Here is a 17,100-nt window from a genome sequence, read left to right as displayed (position 1 = left end):
TTCTGCACAGACTGACACCCTGAGAGCCCAGGGCAATCTACCACCCATGAAAAGCTTCTCTCAACGTGATTTGTGGAGATATGAGTCCTCCCTTCCCCCACATGCCTCCTATTTCCTCATTAACCTTTCAGAACCATAATTATCAAGGAAACGGAGGGTGTCTGATAAGTTTCCCTCCTCATGCCTCTCTTCTAGCTTGTACTGGGGGTTTGTGTCCACCCAGGAGCTCCGAGAAATTCTTGGGCACAGTTCAGAAAGATGGCAGGTGGTGTTTAATCATGGGACCCCCCCAACCCGATCCCAGACCCCCCCCACCCCCCAACCCCATGGGAGGGCTAAGCTGCTTGTAAGCCAGGGTGGCAACAAATCTTTCAAGAGGCTGTTTGAAAATGCTTTATGGCACGTAGGGTTACAAGGCTCTAGCTGAACAAATGGAAAAATTAGTCTACCTTAAAATATCCAAGGCAAGTAATTTCCTATCACCTTGTTTCTTAAATGTACTTAACATCTAGAATCTGGGCTTCCCAAAATATGGATAAGGGTCATCAGTTAAAATGGCAACTTGGAGATAAAAATCTTCTGCTTTAACAGTCGCTCATAAAATGATGCCATCGGCCCTTCTGTTTGGAATGGTATGGGTTGGGGGAGGGGCAGTCCAATAACATCAGATACTAAGTGTTCTTGAATTTCACAGGCTTGAGGCAGCCTATGGGCAGGACTTTCACCCTGAGTCCACCAAGGCTCAGCCTCAGACACTCTGCTCTCTCCACAAGGGCTTCCCAAGGTCTCACACTTGGGGTTTGCTTTGGTTTTATTTTTTCTTAGATGAAAGATTGCTTTTCTAGCTCATTTCTCCAAATTTTAAAACTACTTCTTGGCCTGTGAATGGAGTTACCGGTGACAACCACAACTTATTTTCTCAGTCTGCTTATTTTCTTATATTCTTTGTTCTTTTTGTTCTCCTCTTCCTCTTTCTTGAACCTTTGGCTCTTCTTTTCCTTCCCTTCATTCTCTCCGTTTATTCATTCACTCATTTATTCCATTTCATTTCTTCAATTAAGATTTACTAAGTAATGTGCATGTACCAGGAACTAAGAGTGCTAATTCCCAGCAATAAAGCCCAGTCAGGAATTCTGCCTGCAAAGAGCTTACTCTTGGGGCGAGTGTGCCATACACGTGCATAAGCAGAGGGGAAAGAGCGGAGCACTGTGGGCATGCACAGGACCTGGCCCTAAGAGTTGAAGAAGGCTACATTTGACCTAAGACTGGAAAGATGAACCAGAGTTGGAGAGGGAGGTAAAGGGAAAGAGTGCCCCAAACAGCACCAGTAGCAGGTGCAAAGGCCCTGAGGCATAGGACAATAAAGTTCAGCAAAGGGGCTGAAATTAGTGCTGTTGCACTGAAGCACGAGGTGACTAGTGGCAATAGACATGGCTGGAGAAATCAGTTAAGGGGCCAGATACTGGAGGGCCTACCCAGAACAGCAAGGAGGTTGAACTGGATTTGGAAGGTGACAGAAAGGTTGGAACAGCAAGAGACTTAACGAATTAAACAACAACAACAAAAGAACAAATGAAGGATTAACCCATTCTTCACCACATACCAAGGAACAGGGGCCTCTGCGTTTCCCAAGATGGCTGGTGTCATTATGGAATGAGTCATCTGGCCCTAATGTTGACAACCGGGGGTGGGGGTGGGGGGGAGGGTGGCTATGACTCACAGGGATCTGAAAATAAATCAGCCCTATAACTATAGATGCAAATGAGAATAAATGGATTCTCTGGGGCTCATGGCAGTTGGTCTTTTTTTGAGGAGGGGAGGCTGGATACTGAGATATGGGGCCTGCTGAACATTATAGCATCTTCCCTGTACCTTTTGGCGGGCGAATTACTTCACAGACCATGAATATGAGTCACTAAATTCTAAACCTTGGGCAAGAAAACAAAGTTTGATAAATGTGTCCAGCTACTGGAATAAAGACCCAGAGCGCAAACAAATCAAGAAGTTCAGACTGTGCCAACACCCAAGGAGTCCCAGACCTGTGCTTAGTGTGACACGTGCATACACACACACACACACACACTCAGTCCTGCACACACTCACACATGCATACACACATGCTCATATACACACACGCCCTCCCTTTCTTTCCTTGAAATACCAGTCGCAAATGTCGATTCCCATGTCTAAAAGGTGTCAAAATTAAAAGTGACCAAAAGATGAGGCAGAAGTATATTTTGGAAAGTTGGGGAGGTGGATAGCTCATTTAAGGGGGAAAAAAAGAGATAAGGAAATAAAATCAGTCAATCAAGAACCATGAATCCAAAAATCACATCTTTTCAAAATGTTCTAATATTTTGTGGATTTATTATGTCTCCAAAATTCCTGTAGTATTTTTACGGGTTTAAGGGAAACTACTACACGCATCTCATTTCATTCTCTAGAAAACCTTGAGGAACGACTATAAAGGTCTGGCCTTTAATTATGAACCAAACACCTAGGTTACAGAACTTAAATCCTTGTAATGGTGCATAAAACCACACCAGAGCCCTGATTAGCTTGTCCAGTGTTAATTAAAACCCTTCTCAGGCATTCTCTCCCACCGCCTACTTCATGACCTGGAATAGTCAAGCCTAATTTTTTCCAAATATATGTAAATCCAAGGGGTTAAAAAAAAAAAATGTAAAGGCTGATTAAGTGGAGAAGAGGCTAAGCAGGAAGACCTCCCAGTTGGTCCTCAGACTGAGCCTCTCAAACTAGCAGCAGAAAATCCTCTCTGATCTTTGATCATGGAAGACTTCTCTGCATAACACAGACTCTTGCGTTCATTTTTTAAAGAGCCAGCATCTTTCAAAATGGCGCCTTCCACGAACCAAGAACTCCCAGAAACAGTGAACATCACCGTCATTTGTCAAGAAAATTTGGTAACATTTAAAAGACATTTCCCAAGAAAGGACCTCCTCCCTGCCATGGAGTTTATTTGAGCTGAACTCCAGTGGCCATCTCTGTGAGGAAAGCTGCCTCTGGCGAGGAGTTGGAAACGGATCTCTTGTGGCAACATAGAAATTTTTTCTGGTCGGGGGGGCATACAGAATTAAAACTTTGATAGTTTTTCTTCCTTTTCTCAATTGTACTTTTGTTCACAGATTCAGCTGGGAGAGAGAGAGAGCACACATTTAGTTTGGAGTTTATGAGTTCATATTTTATAATTAACGTTGCCAACAGGGGAGTTTGATTAATACCACGCAGTGGATTTTGAGCAATGTTCCATACAAATTGCCAAATTTAGCAATAAAATAAATTGGTTATGTGAACATAATTAGTAGGATGACTACTTAAAATTCAAAACTGAATGCGAATAATTCCAAATCATCTGAGCCACAAATCCATTATTTGTAGAGAAGGGGGAAAGCATAGCATTTTGGGTTTTATTTTGCCCTCAACCGCAATGTTATTCACCACCAAGCTGAATATAATGAAACTTCCACAGTGGGTTGTGGCAATATTTTGGAGCAACCCAGAAGCACACACATACGCGTGCGCGCACACACAAAAGGGATGTCATAAAGATAAGAAATGCTAAACTGTGACTTTTCACTGCAAATGTAAAAATCTATAACAAATTTCTCAGCAAATGCAGCATTACGTTTTTCTGATGTGTTCCCCATAAACCTCTAAGTACACAATTACACGGTGGAGCTTTTCCCTTTAAATATTCACAGTACCTTATTGTCGCCCTGGACTTCTGCAAGCCTTTGCTGAAGTTCTTTAATTTCTTCTCCCAGATGTTTATTTCGGTCCTGAGAATCTCGCAGTAGTTGTGCAAGATTAGCCTGGAAATGTCAACATATTATGGAATACAATCAGAAACATGGGAGCGGATCAATGTGGGGCTTTGTTGGCTTGCTGAGGCCGGCGCCCCGGCCGAGTGGAGCCATGCAAAGCCCATTAGATAAATGCATCCATGATCACAAGTGTACACATCACACCATGACAACTGCATGGTGAGGGCAAACAGCACTGGCTGTGAACCTCAGCACAGGGATCTCCTTTGTTTCCAGAAGGGCACAAGGACAAGGAACAGAGGGGTCAGTCATATTCGACTTTTTAGAGAAAAAATGTTAAGGGCTCTGCGCTAAAAATCTTGCAAATGGATGTAGAGTTCAATTATAAACTTGAGCCAACAATACAGGAGAAAGCTTCATTTCCTTGTTTAGATAGTTTTCTTCCCCTTCAGATAGAACTGGTTTAGTGAGCTTTTCTTTGCTGCCTCAATGCCCAGAATTTTGATCACGAGATGAGTTTGCCAGGGAGGGGGCGAGGAATGAGCAATCACTTCAGAAATCAGGGTCTGGAGGTAATCCAACAGTCCCAGCTGGGTTGCTCACCTCCTTATTCCCTTCTTCTGGTCCCGTGGTACCAGGACCGTTCACCTGCCTGACCTGGGTTCATGACATCATCCCATCCATAGGCTGTGCCTCCGGCTCAGACCCAGATCCCTCTGGCCCATATGGCCCACTCTCTATGCACCAGCCTCCCCACCTCGAGCCAGCTCCACCTCACATCATCACTGCCCCCTTTCCCAGAGCATGGGAGCACCTCTTAATCATGCCCCCACCCCTTCCGCAGGTACCCTGAGCTTGGAAATGGTGGTCACGTGACTGCTTTTTGTGCTGCACTGTTCCCCTTTTTGCTAGCTGCTGCTTGCTCTGGTTCTTGCCTTGTTGCCCTCTCCTCTAACCTCAGCGAGAAGATTGCAAGTGACAGAAAGGCAGAGATGCTGTTCCCCCTTTCCCTGGCATCCATGTTTGTTGCTTCAGGAAGGGCTTGTGTTTCAGCAAATGTTTTAAAAACTCATGATGAATAAATGAAGGAAGGAAGGAGGGACAGAAGCAAGCAAGCAATGAGAATATGGCCTGTGAGGAATGATTCAGAAATAGCTGGAAGGGGGATTTTTAAGATTATTGTGAAGAGTCTCTTCATATTACAGCTGAAGAAACCCAAATGCAGAGGCATTAGGGGACTAGTGTAAGTGTAGTGGCCAAATCTCCAAGCACCTTAATGCTAATACTTTTGGGGGTGCTCCTGGCTGGCTCGGTCGGTACTTTCGACTCTTGATCTCAGGGTCATGAGTTCAAACCCCACATTGGGTGTGGAGCCAACATTAAAAAAAAATAATGCTAATACTTTTGGGAATACTCAATGTCAGCTTCTAAAAAAGGAATGAAGGCGGAAAGATAAAAACGTTAATCCTTGGTTTGGCTCATCCCTGACTCTGCACTCTGTCATCTCCCATGTCCCATCTACTAGGGATTCAGGTTGTCCCTACCTTCAGGTTCTTCCCTACTCTGGCTGGGCACCTGCCAAGTTTACTTCCTTGCTGTTGTCCAAGCATACCAGGCATGCTCCCATCCTGGTGCAGTTGCTCTATACTCTCTCATGGGACTGCTCTCCCACCAGAACACCTCTTGGCTTCCCTCTCCCTTTCACCTCTTCTAGATTTTGTGCAGAAGCCACAGTCTCAACAGGGCCTAACTGGACCACCCAATCTAACACTAACTCGATCTAACACTCAATCTAACACAGCAACCTACTCGCCTCCACCCTGATCTTCTAAGCCCCTTCCCCTATGCTATTTTTTTCCTTTGTAGCCCATGCCATCTTTTAAGATATCATGTGATTTATTTCGTGGCCTACTGCTTACCACTTATTTCCTACCTCTCTCTCTCTACAAAAATAGAAGTTCCATGAAGGGCAAGGAATTTTGTTTTCTCTATGATCTACCCCAAGCACCTAGTAGATGCTCCATAAATATTTTCTAAACAAGGGACAATATGTTGAGTCTGGAGATTGTGGTCTCAGCCTAGGGAAGAATATGGAATGTTAACAGTATGTACCAACACTGAAGCCAGTGCTGGGCACAGAGTCTTGCGTGGAAACCTGACTCATCCCCACCGGCTCGATTTAACCAAGCCCTGTATTCCTCAACAATGCGATCTAATTTTCAACCTTGTATGTGCGAGGTTCATATTTTAGAATAGCTGTATTCTGATTTTCTCAGTTTTCCATTCTTATCAGATAAAATGTGGTGAAGGATGCAGAAAATTAATTCCCATCTTACACTTAAAAAAGCAAAAAACAAGAGACACTGTGACCAAATGACTATTTCTGGAAGTTTTTAGAAATCAGATCAATGAAGCTGGCTCCCAGTTCTGCCACTTATAGGGCTGGGTGACCGTGGGTGAAGTACTCAACCTCTTGAGTCTCCCCATCTGAAAATGCAGTTGACCACCCATATCTCATGTGACCATGTGATACCTAAATTGAATAACGAACACAGGACAACTCCCACAGTGCTTGGTATACGGTAGGTGCTGGTTGAAGGGTTAGCTCCTCCTGACTGTGTCCTTCCAGTAGCCCCAACTCAACCACTCAGTGAACGGCTGGGTAGACACTGCCAAATGCCTCCTCGGACACAATTAGCTCCTTTGTGACCCTGCTCTTTTACTGCTCCTTATTCAATCATTTGCTTATACAACAAATATTTATTGAGCACCTACCATGTGTTTTAGACTCTGGATATACAGCACTGAGCAGGACAGATAGAATGCCTTGCCCTTGTACACTCCCATCTGAATAGATGATATTACATTAGCTACATTATGTTGCCATAAAATACAGAATGACCTAGTGCTTGAATGATGAGAAAAACAAAGTGGGCAAAGGGAACAAAGTGTGCCCAAGGAAAGGACCACATTTAAAAAAAACATTTAAAAAAGCAGAGAGAGCTGGCATGAGCCTTGTGGATGGGAGTGGGGAAAGTTCCCGATAAGGGAAAAGGCACCCTGCTTCCCTCACTCCTAACACATCACAGGATTCTGATTCCCGATTTCCCGTTGGAGAACAGTTCAAGGCCACAAGGACAGGCCGACCCCAGGGACCAGAGTGCCGTGATGATTTAGCTCTTGACTTCCCTTTCCTGGTTTCTCCCCTCTATCTGCCGCTCTCGTCCCTTAGCACATGGTAGCACAAGTGCGCTGCCTCTGCTTTCCTTCCACGGACCGCAGAACTTTTCCCAGACATGAGCTCAGCTAGCATAATCCCTCCCTCACAGACTGGAGGGACTGGTCCCACGGAGGAGCAGGGAAGCAGCGTCTCAGCACCCCCTCTGCAGGAGACACAGCAAAATTCACCTTCACGGCGCCTGCCTCTTCCTAACCAGCAGAAGGGACACTCAGGAACAAATGCTTGTAAGAGTGACAGCGAAGGGGATCAAGAGGACACGTATCAGGACAAGCACTGAGTAATGTATATAGAGTTGTGGAATCTCTATTATCCACCAGAAACTAGTATAACATTGCATGTAAACTGTACTGGCATTAAAATTAAATTTGAAAAAGAGTACCCGTGGAAACTTAATAAAAGACATGCCCACCCACCCCCCATATCTGCAATGTCCTTAACCTTTTCTTCTTCTTTTTTTTAAGATTGCGTTTATTTATTTGAGAGAAAGAGTGACAGAGAGAGAGAGCAGGATCAGGGGAAGAGAAAGAGAGGGAGAAGCAGGCTTCCTGCTGAGTGTAATAGCCAAAGGCAAGCTGGATCCCAGAACCCTGGGATCATGACCTGAGCCACAGGCAGACACTTAACTGACTGAACTGCCCAGGTGCCCCAGTCTTTCTTCTTTGAATCAACAGTGGCTTGAGCTCTACAGGTAGTGGGAAGGCACTGATGTTCCGTCACCAACCTCAGGTTGTAGCTAAACCAGTACAACCCGATCCAACCATGGAGAAGGGCTAGTCCTCTATTTCCAACCAGGCACAGAGCAGAACTTTTGTAAAATACAATAAAAATCAATCACTAGAAAAATAAATTTGGGTGCCTGGGTGGCTTAGTCAGTTTAGCATCTGCCTTTGGCTCGGGTTATGATCTCAGGGTCCTGGAATCGAGTCCCATATTGGGCTCCCTGCTCAGTGAGGAGTCTGCTTCTCCCTCTTACTCTCCGGTTTTTTTTCTTTCTCAGTAAATAAATAACATCTTTAAAAATGAATTTAAATAGCATCAGGGTAAAACCCCCAAGTGTTTGGTAGAGTCAACAGACATAAAATCATGCTGTCAAATCGCCACAGAAGTTTCTGAACACTTTCTCAATTTCTGTGTTTATCACGGGCCAGAAGCGAGCTGCCTGGCTCCCGGCATGGTCCTGGGGCCTCACTTTGAAAAGCCTTGAGCTTGGAGAACTGCCAGGTTATTTAGCTATTAGCACAGGGTGGGCACCTGGTATTCACATCACAGGTTCCAGTGCTATGGGAAGCAGAGGACAAGGCTGCTTCTGGAAAGAAGGATTTGTGGGGCCAGTGATGTGACTGCTGACCATTATTTACTCTGCAGCCGGCTGAACAGAATTCTACCAAAATAAAGCCAGGCATTTCCATAGTAGCCACAGAATGGTGGTCCATTAGGAGCACAGAGCCTCCATGCTGGGTTTGAGTAAATCTACTCGCGCTTTGAAACCGACCCCGCTGTTGGGTACGGTGGGGGAGGCACCCCGTTTCAAAGCGCTCAGCTGTAATTTCACATTTCCCAGGCTGGGTGACTTGTCAACACACATTTCATTTCTATTCAGTCTTTTCAGTCCTTCCACCTCCTCAACTCCAAAACAATAACTTCAGGAACTGGAAAATGACTGCTCTGATAGGGTACCTAATTCCTTGACATATACCTTAAAGAGGAAAAAAAAAAAAAAAGAAAAGAAAAGAAAGAAAAGTAGTCCATTTCAAAGCACTCGAAATAGAGGAGAAAAGTTCACACGATTCTTTTGACCAAAAATAACACCCATGACTCACACAGGCTCACTCTAGCAATCCATCAAGTTAACACGTGGGTCTGCTTATAATTTATCAGCTATGCAGGGTGTTTTGTCTCTGTGTTATTGAGAAGGACTCTGTGACCATCAGTTGGCAATAGCCACACTATGTAAAGGAAATGTCAAAGAAAAAGTGGCAGACTGCCTAACCCTGGGAAGGCTTTTGAAAGGAAGGAAAACCAAACTGAGAGATCGTTTCCTCTAGATCTCTGAGGCAGGAGCTAGCATAAATAGCAAATCATAAAAAGGTTTAAAAGCTCTTTTAAATATTCAGATCTAGCCAGGGCCCACAGGAAAGGTTGACATTTTAGCTCTGATAACAGGGGAATGAATACAGTAGCATCTGTTGTAGGACCTGTACACTGTAGTGACTCTTTCTAGCTTCAAGTTCATGAACATCGTGATCGGGAAGAGAGACTAGCGGGATTGGATGGGAACGTCTCTGGGACATTCGAGGCCAAAAGGATTCAGACACACCTTCGTTGAGGAACAAGTCAACTCCCAGTTACCCAGTGATGTCTATAGAGATGCACTGCTAAGGCCAGCCCGTGGTGTGGGCACCAGGACTCTCACGGCAATTCTCTCTGCATAGAGATGAAGACCACAAATCCTGATGGTTATTGTGGGGGCAAAGATCTGGAAGGTGTGAGAGCAGTGTGATCTCACCCCAACCTTTCGCCTTCTGGGGGGCAGACATTCTCACAAAGACAGAGAGCCACATGGGCCAAGGGAGCCGTTCATCCAGCTTTCTTCCAGTCCCACTGCATCCTAGGCTCCAGCTCTTGCCTCAACCACTGGGTTTTGATTCCCCTATAAGTGCCATAAAATATGTCAGAACAGTTTACACTCTAGATGCAACACACTGTTTAAACTTATAAGAATTGATGGCAGGGAGATTTTAAAAAATCAATGATATGATCACATTTGGCAATGACAATCACAGGTAAGGACCCTTGTTTCCAATAATCAAGTAATCAACACTGGCTCACAAGGAAGGGATTTCAGGACACTAGTTTAAAAAAAAAAAAAAAAAAAAACACCCTGAATCCTTCAGATGGGGAGAAAAGGATCCACTATATACCATTTTTCTCCCTGAAGTAGGAAAAGTAAAGATGGATATGAAGGGGATCAGAGTATGCCACTCCAAATTTTCCACTTTGCCATGAGGATATTTTGAGTTGAAGGCAACTGCGAATCAACAGATACAAAGAGTTCCCTTCCCTTCTCCCCATTTCTACCTAAAAGCAGCTTCCCTTTGTGAAGCTGTCCCAACCTCTTTCGTACCAAAAAGAAGCAAGCAGCCCATAACCAGAGAGCCACTCGGGGCACCCCAAGATCTGCATTATACAAGACTTACTAAAATAACCCTTAGCTCCCATTAACTTCCTATACATTTTCTAGTCACTTTCCCAAAGCTGATCATCCCCTGAAGCCCAAATGCCCTTTCTTTTATTAAAATGGTATATAAGCCCCTGAGCCAACCACTTCTTTGAGTTTCACTTCTTCTGTGAACTCCCATACATATAAAATAGCCATAAAATTATATACTCTCCCTTCTGTCTTTTGTTAGTTAAATTCGCAGGCCCCCATGTACTGAACATAAGAGTATAGAGTGAAAAAAAAAACCCACAAAATAAAAGAAAGTAATGAAAAGTTTAAGATTAATCATCCATCCTTGCACTAGCCCAGACACCGGCAAGAGCAGAAAAAGGGGTGGGCCACCTATTTCCACCTGAGTCCTTAAATAATTCAGACCAGTGACCAGGCATCAGGGGCAATATTCCAGGGGCAATCCCCCATGTCATCCTGAATCTCTGTAATTTATTAGACACATATCACTGCAGGAACCTAGCCATGGAAAACTTAGTCTCCATCACAATGTAAAAATGATGTACACCAGAAAGTCCTGGTGACATAAAAGTACTGACATAAAAGTACTTATCAAATTGCTGACATAAAAGTACTTATCAAAAGTGGGAGGGAAAAAAGTTAAGTAAGAGCCAGAGAGACAGGTAAAACCATGACCTATGCACTTCCTCGAGAACAGTAAGGAAAAGAGAGGGTGAGGGGGAAAGAAACAGAGACCAGACTCAGAAACCAAGCTGCTGCATGAGGTGTTAAAAAGTTTGATGTTGTGTTGGGGCACCTGAGTGGCTCATGTGGTTAAGCATCTGCCTTTAGCTCAGGCTTGATGCCAGAGTCCTGGGATCTAGAGCAGGGAGTCTGCTTCTCCCTCTTCCTCTGCCCCTTCCCACCACTTGTACTCTCTCTCTCTCTCGCACTCAGGGTATCATACACATGTGCTCTCTCTCTCTCTCTCTCTCTCTCTGAAATAAATAAATAAATAAATAAATAAATAAAGTCTTTTTTAAAAGAAGTTTGATGCTGTGGACTCCTTAAAGCCATACCTTTGAGAGGGCAGAGTACCTGATTAAACAAGGATATGTTTTAAAAAGTGTCTGATGAAACATCAAGTATGCTTGAGCAGTATGATTGATAGCAAATTTAATTGCAATTTTGACTCGGCTGCTTTGGTCTATAGTGAGTCCTGTGTTAATAGTAATAGACGGAGACTTGCTTTGCTGAGCAAGGGCTCCCTATTCATAGCGACTGCCAAAGTGATGACCTCTGCTACAGTGACAGTTTTCCTATTTACACAGAAACAACCACCCAGAGCTCCTGCCATACATATGCTTTGGCTGTGCAAGGAGCCCTTGGCAGACTCCTCCCACCTCATAACCTCAACACACGTGCTTGCGAATGAATGCATTTCCAGGCCCATAGGCAAACACACACCCAAAGTTTTGGAAGGTTGCTCTGGACATGAATGTTTGCTTCATCTTGGCCATTATGATTCTGCATTGGCCTACTATCAATTTCTCTAGATTTCTTGAGCCTAAACATCCCTATCTATAAATTGGGGGTGGGGGTGGGGGGCACTCTCACCTTCCTCCCAAACTCCCTGCAAAGATCCACAGAGCTGATAGCAAGACTCTCCCTCTAGTACTCAGAATGAAATTACAGTCACTTCATTCGGGAGGGCTCCGGCAAGCTGGGCCTGGTTTTCTTCCCAATTTCCCTGGTGGAACAGGAAAGTTGCACTGTTCAAAGAGTCGTGAAAAGAAACATCTCAAAGCGCTTGAGATCTTTGAAGGAAGTTTTAGGTTGTGAGCATCAAATCCAAGAGACACAGAGCTGCTCTGATTTGCAGTCCCCGGGGGACGAAAATAAGAGTAACCAAAAAGACTTTCGTACTGAAAAGTACAAGGCTCCTTTCCATTCCACAAAGGGCCAACCCATGCTCTGTTTTCTCCGGGCTTTCACTCTGGCGCATGACACCATCTAAATAAGCCGTCACTCTTTAAGGGAAGAAAGCAAAGTCTCCCTCTTAAACCTGGAGGAATACCTCCCATGATACGTCGGCTTGAAATCAAAACGGGAGAAGACAAAGATGCGTTTGATTGTTTATTCAAGGAGGAGTTGGAATGGGGAGAATGTGCTGCCATGACCCCAAAGAATCCCATCTTCTAAGAAGATTAACCCAAGATAATTCAAATTCCCTTTGTCTCCTTTGGAGGAACTGCTTGTTTAACAAAAGAAAAATACTGACAGGGTTGTTTGAGATCTTGTGGTGATCTCTCTCTGCAGTGGAAAGAAGTGCTCTGTGTATAGTTCTGCCTAGAGTATCAAGAAGACGTTTTCATTTCAATATCCCAGGAGAAGTTATTAGTGCATTGCTGTTGTCACGATTTCTTCACAGTTTCCTTAACGCATGATTTGCCATTGGAAATTGAGTTGTTTTCAAAGAAATTCTAGGTTCTAAAAGAAAGCCTCGACAACAATATTTCTAGAACCATAATCATGAAAGTTCTGGTCTGTCCTCTGAGGAGGAGACAAAAGAGGCAAGAAGATATTTATGACCAGACCGTTAGTTGCCATGAGAAAGAACACTGGCTTTACCAGGTACAGATTCCTAGCTGTTTCTGGCGCTCCACCACTTCTAAGCACATCAAAGCACTTCAACTCTGGCTTCCAAAATGGGTTGAGTTAAATGTTGACTAGGCTTCCTCCCCACTCAGTCTAAGAGTCGAATATAGAACAAAAAACCTGAACGAGAACAAGGAACTACAAGTTAGCAGATCTGGATTTTAGTTCTGCTCCATGAACTGGCTGTGTGACCTTGGGCAAGTCAGGGGAAAAACAGAAACCAGGCAACATTCATTGAGCACTTAGCAAGCCCCTGGCAATGAGCGTGATGAACACTATCATACCAGTTCCTCAGAGGAGCTTTATGAACGCGTCTCATGGTTACGTTCACATAGGAGGAATGTGAACCTAAGAAAGGGTAGGCACCTTGCCAGAGATCACCCACCAGCAGGTGAAAGGGTGAAATTCACATCGGTAGGATCGGATGCCAAACCTGGGTTCTTTCGGCCTGCTGTGAGCTGCGACGCTGCCTTGCGACTTTGTGTAAGACCTAACTTGCCAGTGTGACATTGGGAGACAGTTGGGAGGTCACATACATACATGCATGCATATATGGTCTCAGAAAAGCACAAAGCACTACCGAGGCTGAAGATGCGGTATTGCTTCTATCTACATTTGAGAAGAACCTTCAACTACATTTGTGTTCAGCTCAAGGTGCTATGACAAAATACCATAGTCTGGGGGGCTTATAAACCCCAGAAGACTATTATTCAGAGTTCTCCAGGCTGACAGTCTGTGACCAGGGAGCCAGTGTGGTCAGACTCTAGTGAAGACCTCTTCGGTTGTGACTTCTTGGGGGCGGAGAGCAGAGCAGAGCAAGCGAGCTTTCTCATGACTTCTGGAAGAGCACTAATCCCGCTCGTGTCAGCTCCACTTCAATGACCTCTTCTCATTCTAATACCTTCAGAGGCCCGACCTTCTAATACCATCACACTGGGGGAGCATAGTTTGAATATATGAATGTTGGGAGACACAGACATCCTGCCCATAACAATGATCATAGCACTCCCTTCCTCTGAGTGCAGACACGAACAGGCAAGACTGAAGTAGAGACCACAGAAATTCCACGTTCCCAATCAAGAAACAAGGCTGATGGGCAATGAAATGGCTCGATGTGGCATCTCCTTTTCTAATATGTGCATCTTTGGACCTCCGTGTCCCATCTGTTAACATGACAGCTGGCTCTTGTTCCAGTGCTTTCTGCCTAAGTAAGTGCACCTGCTTTTCAGCTGGAGGGGTAAATATTTTATCCACTGTCTTGCCTTCATGATAAACATGTAAATTAATAAAGGAGACACCAGGTCAGAGTGCATGCTTTTATCCTGTTCCTGCTAGACGAAAAAGTGAAGAAAATAATTTTGCCTCTCCCTTTCAGTCCTGTCACATGTGTGTCAAAGCTGTCTGCTCTGGCTAAATACAAAGTCTCGTTGCAACCAGGACTGAAATACTTACTGGTGCATTTTTGTCTCCACACCGAGCTAAGAAAGAAGGCATCTTAACACTCACTGCCGAAAAACCAGTCACATGTTTCTATAAATTAACTAAAAGTAAATAAAATTTTAAAAACGTATTTTGAATGGATAAAATTCATTATATGTCCAAATCCTGGAACTATTTCTCCCCACTATTTATCAAGACATCTCTCCCATCACTAAGGCAGAATTCTCTCCCTTGCTTTGGGAGAGAATTTGTATTTCTCTCTCCATAGCATCAATGTCCATTACATCTGATTTATTTTAATTATTTTGTTTATTGTTTGTTCATAGCATCTCTACTAGAATTAAAGTGATTATATTATTTATCTTCTAAACCAACAGGCTCTGGAGAGTGAAAAGGAGCCCTAATACAAATTATGCCAGGACAAAATGGAGATGTTCCTCGGGAAACAAAGGTGTGGTCACCCTAACTACAATGCAAGTTCCAGAAGCTCGGGGATTTGGATCTGACTTTTCTCAGACCTGTGTCCCCACTGTCTAAATTAGCACAAGACCCCCATGAGATGCTCCATAAATAGGTATTGAGTCAATGTGGCTAAGAGCACGAGCTCTGAGTGGACGGCAGGGGTTCATACTCTGGCTCCAACACCAATGAATTACGTCATTTCCCTGTGGTAATTTCCTTGACCGCCATATGCTTCAATTTCCTCATCTGTCAGATGGCGACACTAATGAGAGCACCCACCTCACATGCCTGGGTGAGAACTAAATGAGCTCACCCATAGCACAATGCTGAGCACAGGGTCTGTACATGGCTAGAGCGGGCACTCCAAAAGTTTGGCTGCCATCATTACTCTTGGTCATTCCAAGGTCGTGTGAAGAAGGCGTGTGGAGCAGACAATTATGTCTGCCTACCCAGCACCCCTTAACATGACAACAGTAGAAGCCTTCTTGTGTCTATAGAACGCTTGGCTGTGCCTGGCCAACCCTGAGATGGGCCCCTGGCTTGAGCCTGGCCTAGAGGAGCTCTCGCTTGGGACTGAGGAGCAACTTTTTTCTAGAGATCATTCTACAGAGAAAGCAGGTTCACAGAAAGAAACAGTGGCTGCTGAGCTCCAGAGGGAGCTGGGGTAGCCAAAGCCCTGGCTGCATTTCTGCCTTTCTGCTCTCTGCTCAAATCACCCTCTGAAGTCCTATGAGCCAGGAAACCCCTCTTGGACCCCAGCTACTTTAACCTGCCAAATGGAAACAAAAGGGTCCTGACAAGGGCCATGGTGGGCAGATTCAACACTCTCTTATTTCCCTGATTAAAAAAAAAAATTTAAGGAGGATTAGGTAGAGAAGGAAAGGATGAAAAATATTTATTGGTGTTCACCCTTTGCCAGGCACCATGGGGAGGACTCTGCTGGCACCACTATGTGGTAGGTACCATATTTATTCCCATTTTATGGATGAGACTGCTAAGACTCAGACACTTCCCAAGGCCACACAGTTATTTAGTGTCACTGCTGGCTTCCTAGCAGCCCTTCTATCCTCGGTGATTAATCAAAGCCAGTGAATACATGGCACTCTCCTGGTGAATGTCAGTAGACCAGGAATGGGAGCATGTCCTACACTAACCCAATTAGAATGGAGAAAAGCACTTCCATTCCATGGCAGGGGGTTTTGCCTCTCCTGCTTAGGGGAATTGGCCTTAGAAGAAAGTGAAGTTCTTTATTCTAAGTAAAGAAGAAGAAAGAGAAAATTCAAGAGTTCTCTATCTTTTCAAGAGAAAGCTGGTGTTGAAATTGGCACAGTGGTAGAGTGGTCAGATAAAATACGGGATGCCCTATTCAACTTGAATTATAGATAAATAATGAATAATGTGTTGGCACACATTTGTCCCAAATATTGCAAGGGTCATACTTTGTCTTTTTCTTTTCTTTTCTCTTCTTTTCTTTTCTTTTTTTTTTTTTTTTTTTGTTTTCTTAAGTAGACTCCATGTCCCATGTAGAGCCTAACACAGGGCTTGAACTCAGGACCCTGAGATCATGACCTGAGCTGAGATCAAAAGGCAGATGTTTAACTAACTGAGCCACCCAGGTAGCCCAAGGGCCATACTTTTATCCTGAAAACGTTTTAGTTGTCTATCTGAAACCCGAATTTCCCAACTGTCCTGTATTTTTTTTTTTAAGATTAATTTATTTATTTGAGAGAGCCAGAGAGCCTGTGCATGCTCATAAGGGCAGGGACTCAGCCTCCATCTCCTCGCTTCAGATCATGACCTGAGTCGACTCTTGAGTTAGATGCCTGACTGACTCTGCCCCCACCCCGGCACCCCCTAGGGATCCTGTGTTTTATTTGCTAAGTGTGGCACAGTGGAGAGAAGGAGTACACATAATGGAGAAGTAGGATGCTCTACCTTTGAACTTCTGGTTTTGCAAAGTCATTGATACCTTTATTGTTTAAACACTTCAGAATTTCGGTTGCCGGCACCCCAACCCGTCCTATCTCATGCAGCAAGTCAGAGGTTCCAAACCAGGCAGGAAGGATATAGCGCCAAAATCACACCACTGTACAAATCCCAAAGGAACAGAAATTGAATGCTATACTCAAATCTAAAAAGCCATCACTGAGGACACAGTACTTGCTTTTTCAGAGCTATATGAATGCAGCTTGACAGACTCACTAGAGTTCTTCAGATTCTCCTTGGTCAATGTAAATTTTTTATTATAAAGTCATGGGACGTGAATTCACTTAAACTGTAAAACTCCTTCATGAATACTAACAAACTTGAAAATTTCAACAAGGATGACTGTTCCTAGCCACCAA

General features: G+C 44.2%; 1 protein-coding gene across 3 annotated transcripts in view; it reads right to left on the bottom strand.

Annotated features, from left to right (window-relative positions):
• The window catches only part of CCDC149 (coiled-coil domain containing 149), a 98,163-nt gene that overhangs the window by 44,386 nt on the left and 36,677 nt on the right, over window positions 1-17,100 (bottom strand). For 2 of the 3 annotated variants that reach the window (XM_082728045.1, XM_082728046.1), the window contains exon 4: window positions 3,726-3,833. The exons of the other annotated variant lie outside the window; for it this stretch is intronic. In XM_082728045.1, coding sequence (XP_082584171.1) covers window positions 3,726-3,833 — 108 coding nt within the window. The remainder of the gene's footprint in view (window positions 1-3,725; window positions 3,834-17,100) is intronic. 3 annotated transcript variants of the gene reach the window in all.

Source organism: Mustela nivalis, assembly GCF_964662115.1.
Source record: "Mustela nivalis genome assembly, chromosome: 4".
Taxonomy (NCBI): domain Eukaryota; kingdom Metazoa; phylum Chordata; class Mammalia; order Carnivora; family Mustelidae; genus Mustela; species Mustela nivalis.
The sequence above is the reverse complement of the archived record's forward strand: the minus strand, read 5'-3'. Positions and strand labels throughout refer to the sequence as shown.